We start from the raw sequence: 27,055 nt of genomic DNA, 5'->3' as shown, positions 1-27,055 counted from the left end.
ACTGAGCCTAGCTAGAGGAGAATAAATGAATGTATTAGTGTGTTCTGGACAAGACAGCGTGGGGGGGAACTGAGTCTAGCTAGAGGAGAATAAATTAATGTATTAGTGTGTTCTGGTCAAGACAGCATGGGGGGGATCTGAGTCTAGCTAGAGGAGAATAAATGAATGTATTAGTGTGTTCTGGTCAAGACAGCGTGGGGGGGAACTGAGTCTAGAGAATAAATGAATGTATTAGTGTGTTCTGGTCAAGACAGCATGGGGGGGAACTGAGTCTAGCTAGAGGAGAATAAATGAATGTATTAGTGTGTTCTGGTCAAGACAGCGTGGGGGGGAACTGAGCCTAGCTAGAGGAGAATAAATGAATGTATTAGTGTGTTCTGGACAAGACAGCGTGGGGGGGAACTGAGTCTAGAGGAGAATAAATGAATGTATTAGTGTGTTCTGGTCAAGACAGCGTGGGGGGGAACTGAGCCTAGCTAGAGGAGAATAAATTAATGTATTAGTGTGTTCTGGTCAAGACAGCGTGGGGGGGAACTGAGCCTAGCTAGAGGAGAATAAATGAATGTATTAGTGTGTTCTGGTCAAGACAGCGTGGGGGGGAACTGAGTCTAGCTAGAGGAGAATAAATGAATGTATTAGTGTGTTCTGGACAAGACAGCGTGGGGGGGAACTGAGTCTAGCTAAAGGAGAATAAATGAATGTATTAGTGTGTTCTGGTCAAGACAGCGTGGGGGGGATCTGAGTCTACAGGAGAATAAATGAATGTATTAGTGTGTTCTGGTCAAGACAGCGTGGGGGGGAACTGAGTCTAGCTAGAGGAGAATAAATGAATGTATTAGTGTGCTCTGGTCAAGACACAGAAAAAAATGTATGAAATTGTATGAAATGTATGCATTCACTACTGTAAGTCGCTCTGGATAAGAGCGTCTGCTAAATGACTAAAATGTAAAATGTAAGACAGCGTGGGGGGGAACTGAGCCTAGCTAGAGGAGAATAAATGAATGTATTAGTGTGTTCTGGTCAAGACAGCGTGGGGGGGAACTGAGTCTAGCTAGAGGAGAATAAATGAATGTATTAGTGTGTTCTGGTCAAGACAGCGTGGGGGGAACTGAGTCTAGAGGAGAATAAATGAATGTATTAGTGTGTTCTGGTCAAGTCAGCGTGGGGGGGAACTGAGTCTAGCTAGAGGAGAATAAATGAATGTATTAGTGTGTTCTGGTCAAGACAGCGTGGGGGGGAACTGAGTCTAGCTAGAGGAGAATAAATGAATGTATTAGTGTGTTCTGGTCAAGACAGCGTGGGGGGGAACTGAGTCTAGCTAGAGGAGAATAAATGAATGTATTAGTGTGTTCTGGTCAAGACAGCGTGGGGGGGAACTGAGTCTAGCTAGAGGAGAATAAATGAATGTATTAGTGTGTTCTGGTCAAGACAGCGTGGGGGGGACTGAGCCTAGCTAGAGGAGAATAAATGAATGTATTAGTGTGTTCTGGTCAAGACAGCGTGGGGGGGAACTGAGTCTAGAGGAGAATAAATGAATGTATTAGTGTGTTCTGGTCAAGACAGCGTGGGGGGGAACTGAGTCTAGAGGAGAATAAATGAATGTATTAGTGTGTTCTGGTCAAGACAGCGTGGGGGGGGTACTGAGTCTAGCTAGAGGAGAATAAATGAATGTATTAGTGTGTTCTGGACAAGACAGCGTGGGGGGGAACAGTCTAGCTAGAGGAGAATAAATGAATGTATTAGTGTGTTCTGGTCAAGACAGCGTGGGGGGGATCTGAGTCTACAGGAGAATAAATGAATGTATTAGTGTGTTCTGGTCAAGACAGCGTGGGGGGGGGGGGTACTGAGTCTAGCTAGAGGAGAATAAATGAATGTATTAGTGTGTTCTGGTCAAGACAGTGTGGGGGGGAACTGAGCCTAGCTAGAGGAGAATAAATGAATGTATTAGTGTGTTCTGGTCAAGACAGCGTGGGGGGGAACTGAGTCTAGCTAGAGGAGAATAAATGAATGTATTAGTGTGTTCTGGTCAAGACAGCGTGGGGGGGAACTGAGTCTAGCTAGAGGAGAATAAATGAATGTATTAGTGTGTTCTGGTCAAGACAGCGTGGGGGGGAACTGAGTCTAGAGGAGAATAAATGAATGTATTAGTGTGTTCTGGTCAAGACAGCGTGGGGGGGAACTGAGTCTAGAGAATAAATGAATGTATTAGTGTGTTCTGGTCAAGACAGCGTGGGGGGGAACTGAGTCTAGCTAGAGGAGAATAAATGAATGTATTAGTGTGTTCTGGTCAAGACAGCGTGGGGGGGAACTGAGTCTAGCTAGAGGAGAATAAATGAATGTATTAGTGTGTTCTGGTCAAGACAGCGTGGGGGGGAACTGAGTCTAGAGGAGAATAAAGGATGAAGTTCTACATTAGATATTGTTCTTCCTGGTCAAGTCCAACTGTGGAGAAGAATAGAGTAGGCTGTAGGAGAGGTTCAACATCCAGTAGAACATTACCTTATTAGGACATATGGGATATAGAGCGACAATTAGAAAAAGCTCAATCCATCACGTTAGTGTCATATGCATGCCAAGTAGCATGTGGAATATATGCTCTGGTTGTGAGGAGCAGGAAGTTGGAGAAATGTACAGATGGATACTAGACAGGCATCTCAACTGTCCTCATGTTCTCCTGGTTCTGAGTTGATGTCCTTATTGTTAGTTGTGGTCATCCTATGCTTGCCCATAATCTCCCACCTATACAATAGCTTCCATTTTCCCAACCCATGCATCGTACACACTTCTCTACCTCTTTTGCAGTACTCATTCCTCTTTAACAGATACTTGACATTGATCCTTGGTGGTAGTTTGAATCTTTGGTACAACAGGTTACCAGTTTTTAAAATAAATGAAAAAACGAGCCCACCCCCTTAGTCTTCTGAAGATAACGTGGGAAGGAAAGGTAATGGGATTGCCTCTGGTGCAAGGCTTCAACAAGAGCATGAAGTGTTTGGCTCTGAAGATATCATCCGACCCCATCCGTGTCCTCGACCCACAGTGTAAGACTCACTTGTCACCAGACACGTTTTCGACTAGTAGATACAAGGATGCATTTCATTTATTGACGTGATTAGTCATAATTCCTTGTCTTGAACTTCTTGCAAGTTTCCGTCTTGTACGCTTTAAATGATTAGACAGTCTTCCATCTCTAACAATGAGTCATCGTTAAACAATAATCCATTAGTCCAAGAAACAATAGGAAAACAAGTGTATAAGTCGTGATAATTTATTTCTTCAGGTCAAAAGGACAATTATTTTTTAAAGATTACCTCAAAATGATGGACATTTACATTTACATTTAAGTCATTTAGCAGACGCTCTTATCCAGAGCGACTTACAAATTGGACGACACCAAAGCTCCATTTCAAGCATATCAGTAACAAAAGGACATCTGCAGTGCTCACACTATAGTACATGTACCATTATAAAAATACATGTTTGCCCACCACAAGCTTTGATGTAGACAATTCTGCAAATATTTTAGATTTCTGTAGTGTTTATTTCTATGACAACCCATGCCTATATGCACACAAATTCACAAGAGTTTGGGGTTCTCACACACACGCTTGTGCCACACACACAAACACACAAAAGTATCAGTATCTCACAGAAAAAATATGAATCAATGTAGAAAGTAAGGCTTTCTGAAAACAGGTCCAACTATTAGGATCATGGCAAGAGGAAGAAGAGAAACTCCTCATCCCTCCAGTATCAAATAAATAACAGAGATTATGGCTTCTTCTTAGTGGCGTCAATCCATGTCGTCATGTAACAACTCTCCGTGGTCATGTAACAACTCTCCGTGGTCATGTAACAACTCTCCGTGGTCATGTAACAACTCTCCGTGGTCATGTAACAACTCTCCGTGGTCATGTAACAACTCTCCGTGGTCATGTAACAACTCTCCGTGGTCATGTAACAACTCTCCGTGGTCATGTAACAACTCTCCGTAGTCATGTAACAACTCTCCGTAGTCATGTAACAACTCTCCGTAGTCATGTAACAACTCTCCGTAGTCATGGAACAACTCTCCGTAGTCATGGAACAACTCTCCGTAGTCATGTAACAACTCTCCGTAGTCATGTAACAACTCTCCGTAGTCATGTAACAACTCTCCGTAGTCATGTAACAACTCTCCGTAGTCATGTAACAACTCTCCGTAGTCATGTAACGACTCTCCGTAGTCATGTAACAACTCTCCTTAGTCAATGGCTTTCTGTCCAGCGCCCTCCAGTTTAGACAGCTGATAATATGATGCCCAGGAAGAATAAGTGTCTGGCCTCCAGGTGGAGGAGGTCTTGTCTGGGTTGGCCTCCAGGTGGAGGAGGTCTTGTCTGGGTTGGCCTCCAGGTGGAGGAGGTCTTGTCTGGGTTGGCCTCCAGGTGGAGGAGGTCTTGTCTGGGTTGGCCTCCAGGTGGAGGAGGTCTTGTCTGGGTTGGCCTCCAGGTGGTGGAGGTCTTGTCTGGGTTGGCCTCCAGGTGGAGGTCTTGTCTGGGTTGGCCTCCAGGTGGAGATCTTGTCTGGGTTGGCCTCCAGGTGGAGGTCTTGTCTGGGTTGGCCTCCAGGTGGAGGTCTTGTCTGGGTTGGCCTCCAGGTGGAGGTCTTGTCTGGGTTGGCCTCCAGGTGGAGGTCTTGTCTGGGTTGGCCTCCAGGTGGAGGTCTTGTCTGGGTTGGCCTCTAGTTGGATGTCTTGTTGTAGCCAAACAGCCCCACTGGTAGGTACTTCACATGGGTGGGCCACTGGGCAGCCAGCTGGAAGAACTTGACATCAGTCCACTCCACACCGTCAACAGACACTGAAAAATAACCAATAGTTCCACGACTCCCATCTACAAGCACCTAAAAACAACCAATCATGTTGAAGCTGACTCTAGACGGGTTCAGCGTACCTTTTAGGCTGGTCTGCTGCTGCTTGGTAGAACAGATGAGTCTGGTGATGCCCTCAACCACCTGGCTTTTACAGTCTACATCCCTCTCTTTGGGCTTCTTGCCCAGGAATATGGTGGAGACTGTGGATATGGAAGAGATTAACACACAGTGGGTGGGTGGGGGGGGGGTCAAACCAAAACATTTAACAGCATGTATCAATTGCAAGGTTCTCATTGTAGTTAGTTATTACATTTTCTACACTACATAAGGTGCTGGACAAACTGCTATATTCCTTCTCCTAGTCCAGCCGTTCTCATCACCTTTCTTGTTCTTCTCCTTGGTGACCATGGTCATGGCCATGGTGTTGGCCTGGGGCGGGTTCTCAGTGGAGCCCCATCCTGGTAGCCTGCTGACCTGTAGGGAGCAGAAGGCACTCTTCAGCGTGTTCTTGGAGCCCTTGTCACACCGCTCCCCATCCTTCTTCCGCTCTGAGCATGTCGCTACCCAATAATCCACCGTCAGCCCAATGGTGTCCACCCCATGGGACATATTAGGGCTCCTGGTTGAGAGAGAGCGAGAGGCAGAGAGTGGGGAAGAGTGTAAGAAACAACTCTTGTTAAACCCACGTTTTTAGTACATTGTTGAACTGCAGGGATGGTAATGAACTGTTCATGTCTGACTGTTGTACGCTGTGGTTGTCTTACACCAGTCCGCTGCTCAGGGAGGGAGATGGGGGTGGGGTGACAGCCCCTCTGGTCATCCCTGTGGGAGATCCATGAGATTGTGGGGAGGTGGAGGGAACAGCCAAGCTAACACTAACAGCCTCCTCAGTGTCTCCACCTGTAGGCCCAAATCAATACGGTCCTTAAAACTGCCCAGGGACAGTCTGGGGAGAGAAAGTTAAACATTAACAGACATAAACTGGGTGGTTCGAGCCCTGAGTGCTGATTGGCTGACAGCTGTGGTATATCAGACTGTATACCACGGGTATGACAAAACATGTATTTTGCTCTAATTACATTGGTAACCAGTTTATAATAGCAATAAGGCACCTCGGGGGTTTGTGGTATATGGCCAATATACCACGGCTAAGGACTGTATCCAGGGACGACGCATTGTGTTGTGTGTAAGAACAGCTCTTAGCCGTGGTATATTGGCCCTCAAGCCTTTTTACTTAAATAGGTAGTCCAGAAATATGAACCCACCTGAATACGCCAGAGTCAGTTCAATCAACCCTACTTTCACCACCTGTCTCACACACAGGGACCAGTTAGTTAGTTAGTTAGTTAGTTGGTATCAGTCTAACACTCCAGGGATGACTTGGGAATAGTTTGGATATCCATTATCTGTTGCTTTACATTGCTTCAAAAAAAGAATAAATCAGGCCACAGGCATTATTTGCCAAATAGACTGTCTCACAACATCAGTATCGATGAAAACCCATCAGTACTGATTTACTTACCCCAACGAAGGGAACAAACTTCTGGTAAGAGTCTTCGTCATATCTGGTAGGGTGAAAATAATGGCCAATAAAAGATGTTATTCCTGGTTAACATTAAGGTCATTTAAATACGCAGGACAGTCCACCCACCTCTTGTACTCGCAGGTGAGCATGGCCTCAGCGATAGGCAACAGGTGTGTGACAGAGACGCTGCTGATGTACTGCCTGATCCTTGCTGCCACGTCCACTCCGCCTGCAGCTGGAGCCGACGGGAGGAGAACAGACAGTAAGGCTGAGTCAATCTGTAGGGAGAGCAAGCCTGACTGGACCTCAACTGTCCCCAAGCTAAAGGAGATATGGGGCAGCTTGCACTTGTTTTCTAGTCTAATTTATATGTTGATCAAGATCCCAAAGGCACATGCTTGAATACTACCAGCTCAGTAGGACAAGTGTTGTACACAGAGAGAGAGAGAGACAGAGAGAGAGATTTACTGGAGTGAGGGGGCTCCAGGCCGCTGAACAGATCTTTCCAGGCATTGTCCAGGAACACAGAGCTGTAGCGAGGATCCAGGGAGGCCAGGTGCTTGGCTACAGGGTGACAGCCTGGAGGCAGAGTAGAGGTAGCCACACAGTGAGTCACGGTTCATACATCCAACCCTCTCAGTACTGCAGCACTGAGCAGCCCACTGTACTGCAGCACTGAGCAGCCCACTGTACTGCAGCACTGTACTGCAGCACTGAGCAGCCCACTGTACTGCAGCACTGAGCAGCCCACTGTACTGCAGCACTGAGCAGCCCACTGTACTGCAGCACTGTACTGCAGCACTGAGCAGCCCACTGTACTGCAGCACTGAGCAGCCCACTGTACTGCAGCACTGAGCAGCCCACTGTACTGCAGCACTGAGCAGCCCACTGTACTGCAGCACTGTACTGCAGCACTGAGCAGCCCACTGTACTGCAGCACTGAGCAGCCCACTGTACTGCAGCACTGTACTGCAGCACTGAGCAGCCCACTGTACTGCAGCACTGAGCAGCCCACTGTACTGCGCTTCAGCTGCATGGGGCATAATGAGTGAAGCAACTCACTGTCAGGAGGAGTTATCAGAACATGAGAGTGGGTGTTTTTGTAAATCTTTGTTTATGCGTCAGCTGAATAGGCTTATAAATAAGCATTACATAAACATAACTCTAGATATGTACCATACGGTGTCTCACAGCAGTCACATTGTATATCTTCAAGACCCAAGCAATGTGTTAAATGGTATATATTGCTCCTCTCAGGAGATGAACACGTCTCTCTCTCTTACCAAGGGGGACAACCAGGAAGTGGATGAGGCTGAGCCAATCGGATGTTTTGTTGGCCAGCTGACTGACAAAGAAGTGTAGGATGGCCCCCAGGTAGCTCTGTCCCCCTGCCACCACCACCTTGACCGGCGGCGGCGTGGACGAGTTACAGTTACAGCTGCAGGAAGGGGTCAGGTTACTGGAGAACATGTATAGAAGAGGCTCATCATAGGTCACCATTACTACACAATGAATTCAACACACAAAAAGTGTGTTGAAATTGAACCAGCGAGTATTGATTCTTTGGCTACTCACAACTTCTGGATGCGTGTGAGGAGGGTGGTGAGGGCAGCCTGAATCTCCACCCCACAGCAGGTACACACTACTGGCTGCTTCTGGGCCAGTAGCACCTCGGACACATACTGCACACGTTTACCACAGGACACAGACATACAGACACACATTAACACACATGTGCAAGTAAATATGTCCACAGGGAGTGGAGAAGTGAGGGACAATGCTGAAGATAGAAATGAAGGAGTGAATGGAGAATACCTGTCCCTGCCAATCGCTGGTGTTGACCAGGACCAGGCTGTCTGGGAGGGCAGTGTCTGAGGAGAAGACCTGATTCAGCTGGTCATACACAGCCTTCCTGGGCACCTACCAACACACATGCACACAAGTCAAATACTGGGCGCACACATGCTTCAATGAAATAGATCAACACAACAGAATCACTATCAGTCAGAATCACCCCCTGCAAACAGAGAATCTCCATTTAAAGACTTAGCTCCAGGGTGAGTATGGGTACGGACTAGTGGACTGGCTCTGATTAGGAGTCACCTGTGGGGTGCGACTGAGCTCTGGTGACCTCTCGCTGTCAGAGCTGTTGGTGCGTTCGCTCAGTGGTTTGGACAGCGCTCGCCTCTCCTTCATTGGTGTCCCACGTCTCTGCTTGGGTGTGTGCCTACCATCCAACCTGGAACGAACACACACACACACACACACACACACACGTGAAATGCACATGAACAGTCAGTGCCCACAGACACTATGACAGAAAGTGCATGTGTGGCACTGACAGGTAGTGTGTGTGTGTCTCCACATGCTTCCCATCCAAAACAGTTTGGTGCATATATTAAGATGACATTTTGTGACGTTGTTTGTTTGTTTTGGTCTTCGGCAAGGGTTTTTTCAGTAACCAAAGTCTACGCCCCTCCATCAGTCATTGGTCAACAGTAGGGATTCTTCAATAAAGTCTTTGTTGTCATTCAACGAGAGACGACTCGTTTCCATGCACATTTTTAAGAAATACTGCACCAAACATCTTAGATGTAAAATTGTGCGACTACGATCTCCTCTGCAAAAACTTCAAAATGAATGACAGATTTCTTGATGGACAAACAGTACTATTGACACTTTTTTCACATTTTTCAAGCGAAGGTCTTTTAAGGGAGTATGCGAGCCCACTCGTTGTGTTTTAGGCGCCAGCGAACCGAAGCATGTGGAAGCTTTTAGACTGACCTGGGGGAGGGCATGGTGGTGTGGCTCTCACTGGTGCTGCTCCTCAGTTCCCTCGTCGGGGTCCTGGGCAGCTTCTCTGGGACGGAGACAGTGATGCAGGCGGTTGTCTCCAGTAACTCCTTCGGATCAATCAGCTCCTAAACAAACCAACAGACTAGTGATGGGAAGTTCGGCTCTCGTTACTGACTCAGGTCTTTTCGACTCATTTCGTTTATTTGAGTCATTAACATCCAGAGCATGTAGGACCCCTACCGGCGAACGATGAACTACGAGCCTCTCGTTCACATGTTGTTCACCATAGGGGGCTTTATCGAAGCTGTCATTTGTGACAGAGACTTTAAACAATGTACATTTGTTGATTGTAAGGCATTCAGATCAGATTATCTCTAGATGCATTTAAAACAAGGTCTAGACTCTTGGTGGAATGCAAATTGCAGCCCCCAAAAGATTTGTTCTCGTGTTCTCGTTGAGCAGAGGCTGTGTATGTTTCGGTTTTACAAAGCTGTGTCCATCATAACATTCAATAATCAATTCTTTGAAGTCATTCTTGCACCATGCGATCAATGATCAGTTCTAAACATGGATTTTTCTTCTCTATGCTCATGATCTCTTTTCCTGCGCGTCTATGACAGACAGCTGGTGGTATGAGCAGGTCTCTGGAGCCACTGCCGGAGGAGCGTGTATTAACCCTGCTGTACGACTAGAAAATCAAACTACTATAATGAAAGTCACTCCAAAAAAATGAATCATGACAAGAGTCCAGTAAAAAAATAAAAATAATAAGTTGTTTGCGAACTGCACATCACTACAACAGATAGCCAGACAGACAACCAATAGACAGACAGCCAGACAGACAACCAGCAACACATAACACTGAAATGCACAGGACACCAATGAGAGAGGGAGAATAAGAGAGCAGAGAAAAAGAGTGTGTGTGGGGGGAGTTGGAGGGTCTCACCTGGGTGTCTGTCTTAGAGTCATCCAGGTTGCGGGAGCGAGTGCGGTTCATCCTGCCTGATTGGGGCTGATCTCCCTGCTGCAAGTCAGACAGCAGGAAAACAGTGGTCAGACAGCAGGAAAACAGTGGTCAGACAGCAGGAAAACAGTGGTCAGACAGCAGGGAAACAGTGGTCAGACAGCAGGGAAACAGTGGTCAGACAGCAGGGAAACAGTGGTCAGACAGCAGGGAAACAGTGGTCAGACAGCAGGGAAACAGTGGTCAGACAGCAGGGAAACAGTGGTCAGACAGCAGGAAAACAGTGGACAGACAGCAGGAAAACAGTGGTCAGACAGCAGGAAAACAGTGGTCAGACAGCAGGAAAACAGTGGTCAGACAGCAGGAAAACAGTGGTCAGACAGCAGGAAAACAGTGGTCAGACAGCAGGAAAACAGTGGTCATTGGGAGTGGACTTAGATGGCCAGCTAACTGTACTCCACTCCAACTGTACTCTACTCTACTCGTACTCTACCTGTACTCCGCTCCAACTCTACTCTACCTGTACTCTACTCGTACTCTACCTGTACTCCAACTCTAACTGTACTCTAACTACCTGTACTCTACCCTACTCTGCTCCAACTAACTGTGCTCTACTCTACCTGTACTCTACTCTACTCGTACTCTACCTGTACTCCAACTCTAACTGTACTCTAACTACCTGTACTCTACTCTACTCGTACTCTACCTGTACTCCAACTGTACTCTAACTACCTGTACTCTACCCTACTCTGCTCCAACTAACTGTGCTCTACTCTACCTGTACTCTACTCTACTCGTACTCTACCTGTACTCCAACTCTAACTGTACTCTAACTACCTGTACTCTACTCGTACTCTACCTGTACTCCAACTCTAACTGTACTCTAACTACCTGTACTCCAACTGTGCTCTACTCTACCTGTACTCTACTCCGCTCCAACTCTACCTGTACTCTACTCTACCTGTACTCTACCCTACTCCGCTCCAACTATACTGTACTCGTGCTCCAACTGTGCTCCAACTCTACCTGTGCTCATGCTCTGCTCCAACTGTGCTCATGCTCTGCTCCAACTGTGCTCATGCTCTGCTCCAACTGTGCTCATGCTCTGCTCCAACTGTGCTCATGCTCTGCTCCAACTGTGCTCATGCTCTGCTCCAACTGTGCTCATGCTCTGCTCCAACTGTGCTCTGCTCCAACTGTGCTCATGCTCTGCTCCAACTGTGCTCATGCTCTGCTCCAACTGTGCTCATGCTCTGCTCCAACTGTGCTCCTGCTCTGCTCCAACTGTGCTCCTGCTCTGCTCCAACTGTGCTCATGCTCTGCTCCAACTGTGCTCATGCTCTGCTCCAACTGTGCTCATGCTCTGCTCCAACTGTGCTCATGCTCTGCTCCAACTGTGCTCATGCTCTGCTCCAACTGTACTCACTGGGCTCAGGGTGTCTTTGGGCAGACTGCACCTGCTGTTCAGACTGCCAAACTCGGTCTGCGAGCTGGACTGGGATATGCCCTCAAAGAAGGGCCTGGACAGTCAGAGAGAGTAGAGGTCACCAGAGTTCTGTTAGGTGGATGTTTGTGAGAACATACATCTGTTAGCTACAGATAAGTCCAGTGTATCATGACCTGAGCTTGGGTTTGGGTGTGCTGAGGATGCTGTCTGTCTCCTCCATCTCTGGGCCGCTGTCACTGGGGTTGTACATCTCTAGACTGTCATAGAGCTCATCCAGGTCCTCCTCCACATCACGGATGTGCTCTTGGGACACGTGCTTCAGGCCAAAGTCCACCTCATCAGACACTTTAAACCTCTTCAACAAGGCCACAAACTTCTGCTTGATGTTGGGCTGCCGGGTTAAAGGAACACGTAGATATGAAACGGTGTGACTAGAAGAGTGCCAGGTAGTCACATCAGCAGAGACAGACAGATCAGTAGACTGAATGCTTACATGACCTCTGGTGATGGAGGCTGCAGAGGTGAGTTTGCGTCTGTGCTTCTTCTTCCTCATGTCATCATCTTCATCGAACAGATACTGAAACAGAGGGAGGATCAACTTAGTGGTCAAACTGGACAGACCATCAAACTGGACAGACACCCCATCCAAACCCGTCCCCGCCCTCTCCTTCGCTTCCTCCTCTCCCTCCTCCTCACCTGGATGTGAGCAGGGTCATCACTCCCGTCCTGCTCTGATGAATAGCTCTCTTCCTCCGAGTAGTTGTCAATGTCAGGGGAGCGGTCTGTGAGTTACAGGGAGCCAGAGAAGAGATACGTAATGTATAGGTGTAGGATAAGGAAATGAGGGGAAGGGGGAGAGGAAGAAGGGGGGAGGAGAAAAAGGAGGAGGGGGAGGGGACGTGTATACATTATGATGAGAATAGTATGTAAACCTGGTGTTACGCGGGTAAGGCAGTGGCTGATTGGATGGTTAAACCTGGTGTTACGTGAGTAAGGCAGTGGCTGATTGGATGGTTAAACCTGGTGTTACGCGGGTAAGGCAGTGGCTGATTGGATGGTTAAACCTGGTGTTACGTGAGTAAGGCAGTGGCTGATTGGATGGTTAAACCTGGTGTTACGCGGGTAAGGCAGTGGCTGACTGGATGGTTAAACCTGGTGTTACGCGGGTAAGGCAGTGGCTGACTGGATGGTTAAACCTGGTGTTACGCGGGTAAGGCAGTGGCTGATTGGATGGTTAAACCTGGTGTTACGCGGGTAAGGCAGTGGCTGATTGGATGGTTAAACCTGGTGTTACGCGGGTAAGGCAGTGGCTGATTGGATGGTTAAACCTGGTGTTACGCGGGTAAGGCAGTGGCTGATTGGATGGTTAAACCTGGTGTTACGCGGGTAAGGCAGTGGCTGATTGGATGGTTAAACCTGGTGTTACGCGGGTAAGGCAGTGGCTGATTGGATGGTTAAACCTGGTGTTACGCGGGTAAGGCAGTGGCTGATTGGATGGTTAAACCTGGTGTTACGCGGGTAAGGCAGTGGCTGATTGGATGATTAAACCTGGTGTTACGTGGGTAAGGCAGTGGCTGATTGGATGGTTAAACCTGGTGTTACGTGGGTAAGGCAGTGGCTGATTGGATGGTTAAACCTGGTGTTACGCGGGTAAGGCAGTGGCTGATTGGATGGTTAAACCTGGTGTTACGCGGGTAAGGCAGTGGCTGATTGGATGGTTAAACCTGGTGTTACGCGGGTAAGGCAGTAGCTGATTGGATGGTTAAACCTGGTGTTACGCGGGTAAGGCAGTAGCTGATTGGATGGTTAAACCTGGTGTTACGTGGGTAAGGCAGTGGCTGATTGGATGATTCCACTGACTGTCCATGGTGTGGTACTGGTACCTACATGTTGAACTGTTCAATACACTGACATTGTGGATACAAACAATTCTATACAAGCACATTGCCCAATGTTAAAAACATCTCTGGGTCCATGTTGAAGGCCTTACTTCCCTACAGTTTGTCCCCTATGCTCTCTTTGGGTCTCCCTTACCTTACCTGACAGTTTGGCCTTGGACACCTCGTGGTCGATGGGCTGGCTGGAGAGCGAGTAGACCCTTATCTCAGCCACAGTCACAGCCGTGTCCTTCACTGTGGTGTGGAGAGCCAACACACGGGCTCCCTCACTGGGATGCTGCATCACCTGGGGAGGAGGTGGGGGGAGAAGAGAGAGAGACAATGGGGGGTAACAATTGCAAAAGAGGGGGAGAGAGGGAAACGACAGGAGATGAAAGAGACAGTGGCGTAGATGCAGGATGGCGTTTTATACAAACAAAAGCCTGAATGATCATAATCATGGCAGCTAACAGCTGGGGTGAAGCCCTCTTACCTCTGCCATGTTGATGAGGCCCAGTGCCAGTGTCTTATAGCCCAGGATGGTGCGGTTCTTGTACCTCTTCCTCCTCTGCAACATGATCTGCAGTCTGTTGGCATCTCGTTTCAAAAAATGTGGATACTGGAGGAAGTAAAGATGGTGAGGTTGACAGAATCAGAGAGGCACTGGAAATATAGTCTTTGGAAATTTTAAAAAGCATCTGCCTCTCGTCCACACACCATTTGCATAACTGTCTGTGCAAAACCCCCAGGGTAACTCACTTGCAAGGAGAACGTCAGCTGAAGATCAGTCTCAGTAAGTCCAGCCGATGCCAACAGGATCTCATTGGAACGTAAAATGCGCTTTGATCCCTAAGAGGATATTCCATACACGTTACACATCTCCTGCATATATTACCCATGGATCAACAAGTTCTGACTAGTCACTTGTGTAGAGTGATAAACACTAAAGAAAGTACTTCTGCTAAACATCCTACTACTGTACATCTATGTATACTTTGTGGAAGGAAAGGAAATGTGAAGAGCGTCACCTGGAGTTTCACTGCTATGACAACAGAGGTTAGGTCTCTGTCCAGCTCCTGAAGCATCAGCAGCTTCTTCAGGGTAACAGTGAAGAGCCTGGGTTTGGAGAAAAGGGGATATTCATCTTTATCTGTTTAGTCTGAACCAACTACATGAGGGAAGAATGTATCAGTCTTTGACAATGAAACATGTATTTTTTTACTTGGGTCCTAGGTGCAGAACTTGACCGGACTTCACACAGATTGGGATTAGATAATAGGAGCGGGTGACTTGTGCTAAAAATAGACTACGCTTTGACCCTTCATCAAAACCCTTACAGGATCTGCTGTTCCTCCCTAATTATATTTTAAATGCATTAGAAGCCCAGGCCTATCCACTCCCTAAAACATTAGAGAGAGAGACAGACGAGAGAGACAGACAGACGAGAGACAGACCGAGAGACTGGTGAGTTACCAGTGAACAGCTGATTGGGTTAGGAGATGTCTGGGTAATAATTGTTATATTAACTAAAAACTATGCCAAAGACATGGCACTAGAGGCTAAATAGAAATAGCTAAAGTGATAAGCCACCCAGGCTCCTTCTTAATTGCATTTGTACAAATAGATAACATATGATGAGGTGCATTCTCCTTTAAATTCGGACTTTACTGAGAATCAGAACTAGGGAGGAAACAAGAGTTACCCCAGCATCAAGTCAAGGCCAAAAGCCCAGCTTCAAGGTTCTATACATGAAAGAAAGAAAAACATTTCAACATACTATACAAAGTGTATGGACCACTTTAAGAGAAACAAATAATTTTCATCCAGCTCTTCTTCAAATCCACCCACATCCTCTCTCAATTTTCCCTGCCAGAGAGCAACCCCGCAGGCAGCCTTGACCCTTCAGAGGGGTCCTTCTACAATCCACACACCACCCCCACTCCTACCCCCTCTTCTCTATTGCTACAAGACAAAAAGCAGTATCAGAGAAATGTGTAGCATTGGTAACATTTAAATAATCTGTTAGACGTCGTAATGGACGCGTAGGCCCTGCTTAGCAACAGTCCGTAGGCGTATACATGTAGGCAGAAGTAATAATTAGCCAATCGTTTATGTTGCTTCTACTCAGTATGTGCTGTATAATTATTTATTCTGACAGCATGTTGTCTTCCTGTGGGGTTTAGGAGCAGCTGTCTATGGCACCCTGCCTGCCCAACTGCTCAGGGATATGTTGATTTGGAGCCTTTACATCCTGGTCAGTTACGATCTTGGACTCCTTCTTCACGGTCCTCCAAACATTGTTTTTCATTAATCAGTTGAATGTTCTCTTCCTTTAAAAAGGGTTGATCTGCCATTTCTATATACACTTCTAGCCTTTTAAATCAACGATATACAGTGCATTCAGACCCCTTGACCTTTTCCACATTTGGTTACGTTACAGCCTTACTCTAAAATGGATTACCATGCCAAAGACAAATTCTCAATCGGTTTTTTTCTCTCATCAATCTACACACAATAGCCCACAAGGACAAAGCAAAAACAGGTTTAGAAATGTTTGCTAATTTATTACAAATAAATCACATTTACATAAGTATTCAGACCATTTACTCAGTACTTTGTTGAAGCACATTTGGCAGCGATTACAGCCTCAAGTGTTCTTGGGTATTGTGGTGGATGAATCAGAATTAGTTGGGTAACATAGATAATTAAGATGTCTTATCTGCATAATATGCTTATGTGAAAAACTTGTTATTAGAATGTATCCCTTTGGACTCTGTTGTTGGCAGTTGTACTTCTTCCCTCAGCTGGGGCTCAGTCAACTGGGGCCCAGAGAGGGGAGAGGTCAGGCTTGTCTTTTACATGTCTCTGGTGCTATGCAGAATATCAGAAAGGGAAGAGGACAGGATGGAACATTGTCTTCATATGTGAATGTGTCTTTACCTATTCTTAAACCATGTGTAGGGATGGCGTGATCAATGGGAAACCAATTACTTGTCTCCACAATGTCTGTGCGCAAGTCACTCCCTCCTTTGGCATTGGGGGAAGGTGTATGGCAGTGTCTGGAACCATTGTATGTCCTCTCTGATGTTGCACTTATCCTGGGATAGTGTATGACCTACGGGCTCACTCCCCTCAGTGAGCTTGTCCAGGAGAGGGGTCAAGAAGGGGTTTTACTTGAAATGGGAGTATCTAGAGTTGACAATTTAGTTATGCCATTGGATGAGTTGGTGTTTTTGTGCTATGAAGTACAAGGAACGAGATTAGAACCTCGTCTTAGGGACCAAACTGAACGATAATTTATAGTGAATGCTATCTGGCTACGAGATACTCCTTTCTCATTTATAAAGTCTCACTTTGTGAACTGTTCCTAATATCTGTGGTTTGTTATGTCGACTAGGGGGTGGATCTTTGCTATATAAGATCTCAGTAGCCATTGTGTTGTCACTCTCAACAGATCATTAGAAAATGGTGAGTCGTTGACAAGTCATTGCTATTGTAAAGCTCTTATTATTAAAGATTTAGTTTAAGTATAACTCTGACTGGTGTGATAAGTTTGTCTCTCCTCATTTGATAATTTCTTTACTAACAACCACAGTATGAAGCTTAGAACACCTGCTTTTGGGGAGTTTCTCCCATTCTTCTCTGCAGATCCTCTCAAGTTCTGTCAGGTTGGATGGGGAGCGTCGCTGCACAGCTATTTTCAGGTCTTTCCAGAGATGTCTGGGCTAGGGTTAGGGCCACTCAAGGACATTCAGAGACTTGTCCCGAAGCCACTCCTGTGTTGTCTTGCTGTGTGCTTAGGGTCATAACTCCTATTGGAAGGTGAACCTTCACCCCAGTCTGAGGTCCTGGGCACTCTGGAGCAGATTTTCATCAAGTATCTCTCTGTACTTTGCTCCGTTCATCTTTCCCTCTATCCTGACTAGTATACCAGTCCCTCCCGCTGAAAAACATCCCCACAGCATGATGCTGCCACTACCATACTTCACAGTAGGGATGGTGCCAGGTTTCCTCCAGACGTGACACTTGGCATTCAGGCCAAAGAGTTCAATCTTGGTTTCATCCGACCAGAGAATCTTGTTTCTCATGGTCTGAGAGTCCTTTAGGTGCCTTTTGGCAAACTCCAAGCGGGCTGTCATGTGCCTTTTACTGAGGAGTGGCTTCCGTCTGACCACTCTACCATAAAGTCCTGATTGGTGGAGTGCTGCAGAGATGGTTGTCCTTCTGGAAGGTTCTCCCATCTCCACAGAGGAACTCTGGAGCTCTGTCGGAGTGACCATTGGGTTCTTGGTCACCTCCCTGACCAAGGCCTTTCTCCCCCAATTGCTCAATTTGGCCAGGCGCCAGCTCTAGGAAGAGTCTCGGTGGGTCCAAACTTCTTCCATTTAACAATGATGGAGGCTAATGTTCTTGAAGACATTAGCCTCCATCTAATGTTCTTGAAGACATTCAATGCTGCATAAATGTTTTGGTACCTTTTCCCAGATCTATGCCTTGACACAATCCTGTCTAGCATTTCCTTCGACCTCATGGCTTGGTTTTTGCTCTGACATGCACTGTCAACTGCAGGGACCTTATATAGACAGGTGTGTGCCTTTCCAAATCATATCCAATCAATTGAATTTACCACAGATGGACTCCAATCAAGTTGTAAAAACATCAAGGATGATCAATGGAAACAGGATGCACCTGAGCTCAATTTCGAGTCTCATACCAAAGGGTCTGAATACTTATGTAAGGAAGGTATTTTTTTTGTAACAAAATTTGCAAACATTTCAAAAAAATACATTTTTGCTATGTCATTATGGGGTATTGTGTGTAGATTGATAAAAAAAATCCCTCATCAATTTTAGAATAAGGCTGTAAGAGAAACAAAATGTGAAAAAAGTCAAGGGGTCTGAATACTTTCCAAATGCACTGTACAGTATATACCCATTGATTCTTGTATTGAAGAATATAACTTAAATGCCTCATGAGCTTATCTCAACTGTCATATTCTATCAGAACCCAAAATATAAGCCTGTTTATTCTATTGTTTGTAAACAATGTAATTGTGAACAAACACTGTATAGCCTCAAAACATAGTTAAACCTATAATTGTGTTCTCATGGATGATAAGTCCTTGCATCCATAGCGGTCTATGAATCCGAGCCCCATCCCTCTGCTGTTTTCCAAAACAATGGTGGGGTGTTCACTTTGTTATGGTTTCAACTTCAGATTTCCCCTTTAAAAACACTCCCTAATATTCACTACCAGCAGCCTACCACTACAGGCTAATTGTATCAATGTGACTACTACACTTTGCAGTCATTTTTATTTATCCAGGCAAGTCACCCGAATATTCATATTTACAGTCAATTGCAGCACTGCAAGTTGCATTATTCAAAAGCAAATACAGAAATAAGCCTCGGCTGTTACTTAAACTTGAATAATATTATTATTTGATGTTATTTTCATTAACTCATTAATTAGTTTTACTTGTATTCTACCTAGGTCTACATAACTTCTCTGGTGGTGGGGAAACAGGTGACCTCGTCTCACTGATTCAACAGTAAACCTAAACCTAGACTACATCTGACTGCAGAAGCCGATACTATGTAGCAACTTCTTCATAATAATGTCATCTGATTACGATTGAAAACCTTGACTGTCAGAATCAGATGTTATCAGGGCACTTCAAAACGTCAAGCCATAGTTTTTAGGCGACCATACCTGGGCACACAGCTTGGAGATGAGCGATCAATTTCCCAGGTCGCATACAGGTTCATTTGAACCGGACGGTTCGGGGAGATCGTTACTGTCTTGGACGGCTGCATATGTGGAGATGGTGTGCCCCCAGTCCGCGGGAGACCCCCTCTCTCCGACATACTGAAGGTGTTTTAGATGTGGAAGAAAAATACCTGCTTTCATTCAGCTTCCCGACTTGTGCATACCGATATTTTCAGCACACTCGGATGCTTTAAATTGCGCTTTCAAACACAGAATTCCATTACTCCTTGCTTGCTTCTCTGTTCTGCAGCCCACATTTGATGCGATTAGGTCACAAGTTCGATGTTTTTCATAGCAGGAAGCGGAAAATTGTCCTCCAGGGAGCACAACTGAATAGCTACGCCTCTCGTTAAAGATGCACTCCAGTCCTGACAACAGTTCCTCTCAAGAATAATAATGTGAGAGTTAGGGCGTCAGAGCAGGTGCAAATGGTTTGCGTGCGTGCGTTCTCTCTCTCTCACACGCCCGCACAGAGAACTATTATTGTAACGCCAGCGTCTCAGAGCAGCCACCCAAACTAGGGAAAGGAGAGGAGAGGAGGCATGATGCCAGCAGAGTCATCCCATTGGAACATCAGTGTATCCTACTCGTTAATTATAGCCTACATCTTACAATGCTCATTATGACCCCGTAGACATCTTGTTGTCTCATGTTTCATGTCATTTTAATAAAACATGGTTTCACCCAATAGACTGAATAAATATGCATACAGAAAGCTACAAATCTGATTAGGATATTTATTGGTTATAAGGTTGAGATAGCCAACATGTGATTGTGGAACTTTAAAGCAGTGGCTGTGTTAGATTAAGAAAATGAATGATCCGGAAACGCAAAACTTACTTTATCTGATCAGAATCACCTTTATTTGCCAAACACATTTGCATATATGAATTTGACTTGTTGAAATGGTGCTGCCACAATAAACAGAATATACAGATGGACGATAAACAGGATATACAGACAATAAACAGGATGTACAGATGATAAATAGGATATACAGACAGACGATAAACAAGATATACAGATGATAAACTGGATATACAGACGATAAACAGGATATACAGACGATAAACAGGATATACAGACGATAAACAGGATATACAGACGATAAATAGGATATACAGACGATAAATAGGATATACAGATGATAAATAGGATATACAGACGATAAACAGGATATACAGATGATAAACTGGATATACAGACGATAAACAGGATATACAGACGATAAACAGGATATACAGACGATAAACAGGATATACAGACGATAAACAGGATATACAGACGATAAATATGATATACAGACAGATGATAAACAGGATATACTGATGATAAACAGGATATACTGACAATAGGATGTACAGATGATAAACATGATATAAATACAGACAATAAACAGGATATACAGATGATAAAAAGGATATACAGACGATAAACAGGATATACAGACGATAAACAGGATATACAGACAGACGATAAACAGGATATGCAGACGATAAACAGGATACACAGACGATAAACAGGATATACAGACAGACGACAAATAGGATATACAGACAGATGAAAAACAGGATATACAGACGATAACAAGGATATACAGATGATAAAAAGGATATTCAGACAGACGATAAACAGGATATACAGACGATAAATAGTATACACAGACAGACGATAAACAGGATATACAGACAATAAACAGGATATACAGACAGACGATAAACAGTATATACAAACGATAAACAGGATATACCGACGATAAACAGAATATACAGACAGACGATAAACAGGATATACCGACGTTAAACAGAATATACAGACGATAAACAGGATATCCAGACGATAAACAGGATATGCAGACTGTGTGATCACGCTCTCCTCAGCCAATGTGAGTAAGACCTTTAAACAGGTCAACATTCACAAGGCCGCAGGGCCAGACAGATTACCGGGACGTGTACTGTAAGCATGCGCTGACCAACTGGCAAGTGTCTTCACTGACATTTTCAACCTCTCCCTGTCCAAGTCTGTAATACCAACATGTTTTAAGCAGACCACCATAGTCCTTGTGCCCAAGAACACTAAGGTAACCTGCCTAAATGACTACCGACCCGTAGCACCCACATCTGCTTTGAAAGGCTGGTCATGGCTCACATCAACACCATTATCCCAGAAACCCTAGACCCACTCCAATTTGCATACCGCCCTAACAGATCCACAGATGATGCAATCTCTATTGCACTCCACACTGCCCTTTCCCACCTTGACAAAAGGAACACCTACGTGAGAATGCTATTTATTGACTACAGCTCAGCATTCATCACCATTGTGCCGTCAAAACTCATCAATAAGCTAAAGACCCTGGGACTAAACACCTCCCTCTGCAACTGGATCCTGGACTTCCGGATGGGCCGCCCCCAGGTGGTAAGGGTAGGCAACCACACATCCGCCACGTGGATCCTCAACACAGGGGCCCCTCAGGGGTGCGTGCTCAGTCCCCTCCTGTACTCCCTGTTCACTCATGACTGCACAGCCAGGCATGACTCCAACACCATCATTAAGTTTGCTGATGACACAACAGTGGTAGGCCTGATCACAAACAAAGACGAGACAGCCTATAGGGAGGAGGTCAGAGACCTGGCCGTGTGGTGCCAGGACAAGAACAAAGCCTCAGCGTAATCAAGACAAAGAAGATGATTGTGGACTACAGGAAAAGGAAGACCGAGCACACCCCCATTCTCATCGACGGGCTGTAGTGGAGCAGGTTGAGAGCTTCAAGTTCGTTGGTGTCCACATCACCAACAAACTAACGTGGTCCAAGTACACCAAGACAGTCGTCAAGAGAGCACAACAAAACCTATTCCCTCTCGGGAGATTGAAAAGATTTGGCATGGATCCTCAGATCCTCAAAAGGTTCTACAGCTGCACCATTGAGAGCATCCTGCCTGGTATGGCAACTGCTCGGCCTCTGACCGCAAGGTACTACAGAAGGTAGTGCGAACGGCCCAGTACATCACTGGGGCCAAGCTTCCTGCCATCCAGGACCTCCATACCAGGCGGTGTCAGAGGAAGGCTCTAAAAATTGTCAAAGACTCCAGCCACCCTAGTCTTAGACTGTTCTCTCTGCTACTGCATGGCAAGCGGTATCGGAGCGCCAAGTCTAGATCCAAGAGGCTTCTAAACAGCTTCTACCCCCATCTAATCAAATGGCTACCCAGACTATTTGCATTACCCCCCCCCCCCCTTTTACTTTTACGCCGCTGCTACTCTCTGTTATCTAGGTAGAGTCACTTTAATAACTCTACCTACATGTACATATTACCTCAATTACCCCGACTAACCGGTGCCCCCGCACATTGACTCTGTACCGGTACCCCCTGTATATAGTCTCGCTACTGTTATTTTACTGCTGCACTTTAATTACTTGTTCCTTTAATTTGTTATTCTTATTTGTATTTTTTAAACTACATTGTTGGTTAGGGGCTTGTAAGTAAGCATTTCACTGTTGTATTCGGCGCATGTGATTAATACAATTTGAGTTGATAAACAGAATATACAGACGATAAACATGATATACAGACGATAAATAGGATATACAGACAATAAACAGAATATAAAGACGATAAACAGGATATACAGACAGACGATACATAGGATATACAGATGATAAATAGGATATACAAACGATAAATAGGATATACAGACGATAAACAGGATATACAGACAGACAATAAATAGGATATACAGACGATAAATAGGATATACAGACGATAAATAGGATAGACAGACGATAAATAGGATATACCGACGATAAATAGGATATACAGACTATAAATAGAATATACAGACGATAAAAAGAATATAATGTGAGCTAAGAACTACAAGCTTCTACAAGCACCGACAGAATAAGCTGTAGCATGTTCAGAGTGACAGGGATGAATGTGGTAGTAACCTGGATTGTAATGAACTGCCACCAAGAGTAGCCTAGCTTCTATTGAGTTACATGCCTTTTGTTCTACTTGGTTCTCATTGTGCATCCGATGATAGGTCTCTGTTACATTCAGTGTAACCTGATACTGGGAGATGCAAGAGAACACATCTGCAGACAATATGTACTGGAATGACAAACCTGATTACTCTGGGTTCCTTCAGCTATTGCTTACCTTAAACTTGTAATGGATCTTACAGTGTAGTAAGAGAGATTTAACTAGATGGTAAAGTAATCTTTAGTTTGACAGGCTAGCTATGTGACAGTCACACTAGTGTTGTTTGTAGCACTGTAGTGAATACATCAGGAGGCTTAGTAGGTATCAGCAGAGGATGTATCCCTGAGTACATCATGTCTTGGTATAGGAGGTTACACAAGGTCAAGGTTTTAGAATAGTGAATTCACCCAAATCAATACAAACTGCTATTTTAAAAAGAAGAGTAATACATTTAACAATATTCATAAATGTAACATTGCCATAATCTGTTATTCATAATGGAAGTGTAGGCCCGGCTCAGCAGCAGTCCGTACTCCGTAGGCGTACGTAGGCAGAAGTAATAATTAGCCAATCGTTTATGTTGCTTCTACTCAGTATGTGCTGTATAATTATTTATTCTGACATAGACAGCTGCTCCTAAACCTGTGGGGTTTAGGAGCAGCTGTCTATGGCACCCTGCCTGCCCAACTGCTCAGGGATATGTTGATTTGGAGCCTTTACATCCTGGTCAGTTACGATCTTGGACTCCTTCTTCATGGTCCTCCAAACATTGTTTTTCATTAATCAGTTGAATGTTCTCTTCCTATATAAGGGGCAATCTGCGATTGCTACATGCATTTTTTTACTTTTAAATTGATGATATAAACCCATTGATTCTTGAAGAATATAACTTATAACTGTTCATGAGCTTAGTTCAACTGTCATACCCCACTAGAACCCAAAATATAAGCCTGTTTGGTGCAAGCAGGTTGGCTTGTAGGTCATGTTTTTATATATTACAGAATATCAATGAATGCCAGTTTGGAAGCCTTTGCTGAGGTCTCTAACACACTTCGAGAGGCCTTAACAAAGGCTTAAAAACTGGCAGTGACTACAGGGTAAAACAGACCAAGGGACATGGCAAATACTGATCCATTAAAGGAATAGTTCACCCAAATTACAAGATGACACATTGGTTTCCTTACCCTGTAAGCAGTCTATGTACAAGGTATGACAGCAATCCATGCTTTGGTTTAGTTTCCTTGGCACTGTTTCCAAATGCTAATGTTTTAGCATTTGTTGGCACAAATCCCATTCAAGTCATGGGACCGATATTAGCATTTTCTGCACATCATGTTCAAATCATCTATAAGTTACTTTGGTGCACTTCACAATCAATTTTAGATACTTTTTGATGATTTGGAAACAGTGCCAGAGAAAGTAAACCAAAGCATGGATTGCTGTCATACCTTGTCCATAGACTGCTTACAGGATAATTGTGTAAATTGGGTGAACTATCCCTAATGGTTTGAGACTTGCTGCCACTCCAATCTGTCCCCTATACACATGTAATTGTTGTGGCACAACTACAGTACACCTACAGTAAATTGGTATAGTACTCTCAGTAATGGGTGGCACAAATGTAGCCTGTTACAACACACGCCTCAAAATATGTTAATAAGCCAGACACAACAATACCACACAATAACTAGTGTTCAAAAGGTTATTGGCACTCCAAAAATAGGGTACGGTACTGTGGGGTGGAATTACAGTATCTTTCGAAATACAGCAATTATTTCATTTTCCCACAGTGCACCATCATTTTGAGTATGCTGCAGAATAATGCTTTACAGTATTTTAGTGTTGATAAATGTACACATTTACTGTATAAATCACAATTTTCCATAACAGAGTAATATTCAGTGTAATTCGTTTTGTAAATCATATAAATAAATGGACACACCTTGTTTGGTTTGTTCACTTCAGACCTTGATGTCACTCCATCCAATCACTCAGAATGTTGAAAAAGTTGCCAGTTGCCCATCCCATAATGATGTGTGGTTACAGTAATGTACTGTACTTTCCTTTACACTTGTTGGAATTGACCTATATGGATAGGGCTAAATTGAAATATTTCTTACAGAAGAAATATTTAAAGAATATGCATAACCATGGTAGCTATTGAAAGGGAACCGTTTGGAGCTAATGGGGAAATTATTAGACCAAAGGTGAGGACACAACAGTTCACCTGACACAAGACTGAATCCAAACATTACACTGTTGTTTTTATGTTTTTATGTGCATTTACTGTACTTTTCAACACATTTATTGATAACAAAATACTCTGGATACATTCAGCAACATGATAATACTATTCCTGGAAAATATGGGGTAGGGCAACATAAGACAAAACAAATACAAGGGTTTGAGTGAGAAGACTAACGGGTGTCTCCAAGTGGTCACACACCTCTCCACAGTGTACACAGTTCCTAGGTCATTCCAATACACTTTTATGACTCAGAGAAGAGTCTTCAACTATTGGGTACTTTTACTTCTGCCTTTGAGGAACTAGAGCAAGCACACTTGGTTGTTTTGTTTGGAACTCAGCCCTGCATCCCCGCCATCACACAATTACTGTTGTTGTTAACGCAATCCAAAAACGGCCCATTATAAATCAATCTGGGTCAGGTGGGCATGCTTTTAAATGTTCTTCTATTGGCAACATCACTAGCTAAGTTATAAAATACTATCTTACAGTGTTGGGCTTTCACAAGGCAATTCAAAGAAACAAATCGTAATTATGGTGCGCACAGAAAGGAGTCATGAGTGCATTCAGGTGCGTGTGCTGCTGCAAATGTTCTTCACAATAAACAATCATAGGCTTATTTGTTCATTTGTTCATAACAACCCAGGGTGATACCATGTCGTCTTGTAACTGTGCATCAAACATAGTGATCATAAACGTTGACACTGTAAATTACATGGGTTTTATGATATGTGAAGGCTTGCTTGTATGACATCAAAGCGTTATTTACTATTCTTCAACGTCTCATCTTTCAAAATATATCAAGTCATTTTAATTTACAGCATTTCCCTCACTCAGAAAAGAAAACGTTTGCAAAAGTTGTCCAATTACCAGAAGGGATAGGAGATATCTTCTTATCACGCGCTGCTCAAATTCAGAACTGCTGTCAGTCAGTCAAAACCCACAGAGCTGTGAAACACTGCCTGAGCTCTGACGTCATTTATAGTACGTTACTGTTCAGTCACGCTGCTTGGGGAGGCAGGTAGCCTAGTGGTTAGAGCGTTGGACGATTAACCGAAAGGTTGCAAGATCGAATCCCCAAGCTGACACGGTAAAAATCTGTCGTTCCTAGGCCGTCCTTGAAAATAAGAATTTGTTCTTAACTGACTTGCCTAGTAAAATAAAAGAAATATTCCAAATCTGCCATTTTCAACCAGTAGGCCTATATGGGTAGGAGTGAACGTCTTTAGAATGTACGTTATCATTCACTATTTACGGCTAAAATCACACAGCGCAATTTACTATTAATATGGTACTTTACTGTTAGATTTATTGTGTCAACATAACAATAACATTTTACAGTGTAGGCCTACTTGGTTTTTCGTGTTACTGTATGACTGATCTATTGCCACTAGATGGAGGCATTGTTCCAGTAAAACAACTCAGCTGATGCCAGACTTTCTGTGAAGTTCTGTTGTAAACAGCAAAGAGGGGATTCACAGAAACATGTACATTAAAACGACTTCATATCTTTACATGATCCATGCTTATTCATTATTGGGTCATTTTTTTCATACGGGAGATCGGGGGAAAAAAAACACTTATTCATTATTCAGTGTCCT

At 44.4% G+C, this 27,055-nt stretch overlaps 1 protein-coding gene across 1 annotated transcript; it reads right to left on the bottom strand.

Annotated features, from left to right (window-relative positions):
- Positions 1–3,254: 3,254 nt before the first annotated feature.
- LOC115204452 (phosphofurin acidic cluster sorting protein 1-like) lies at positions 3,255–19,698 on the bottom strand. Its single transcript, XM_029770037.1, has 23 exons — positions 19,173–19,698; positions 14,489–14,576; positions 14,220–14,309; positions 13,954–14,079; positions 13,623–13,767; positions 12,280–12,365; positions 12,077–12,160; positions 11,757–11,974; positions 11,563–11,656; positions 10,119–10,196; positions 9,161–9,297; positions 8,480–8,615; positions 8,192–8,296; positions 7,952–8,058; positions 7,660–7,814; positions 6,845–6,955; positions 6,503–6,611; positions 6,374–6,416; positions 6,117–6,159; positions 5,616–5,751; positions 5,232–5,470; positions 4,932–5,051; positions 3,255–4,838 (listed from the first exon to the last, which is right to left on the bottom strand). The coding sequence occupies exons 1-23, from the start codon at positions 19,325–19,327 to the stop codon at positions 4,720–4,722; spliced, it is 2,724 nt and encodes a 907-aa protein (XP_029625897.1). The 5' UTR covers positions 19,328–19,698; the 3' UTR covers positions 3,255–4,719.
- Positions 19,699–27,055: the final 7,357 nt, after the last annotated feature.

This window comes from Salmo trutta, chromosome 12, assembly GCF_901001165.1.
Source record: "Salmo trutta chromosome 12, fSalTru1.1, whole genome shotgun sequence".
In the NCBI taxonomy this organism is placed as follows: domain Eukaryota; kingdom Metazoa; phylum Chordata; class Actinopteri; order Salmoniformes; family Salmonidae; genus Salmo; species Salmo trutta.
Note: the sequence above shows the minus strand (reverse complement) of the source record. Positions and strands in the feature narration are given on the sequence as shown.

Excerpts from the sequence above, each read along its gene's own strand:
- LOC115204452 (XM_029770037.1), bottom strand. The coding sequence starts at position 19,327 with ATGTCGGAGAGAGGGGGTCTCCCGCGGACTGGGGGCACACCATCTCCA. Across the intron at positions 13,768-13,953 it reads GCCTCATCAACATGGCAGAG|GTGATGCAGCATCCCAGTGA; the intron begins GTAAGAGGGCTT and ends CCTCCTCCCCAG. Across the intron at positions 5,471-5,615 it reads TCCCTGAGCAGCGGACTGGT|GAGCCCTAATATGTCCCATG; the intron begins GTAAGACAACCA and ends TCTCTCAACCAG.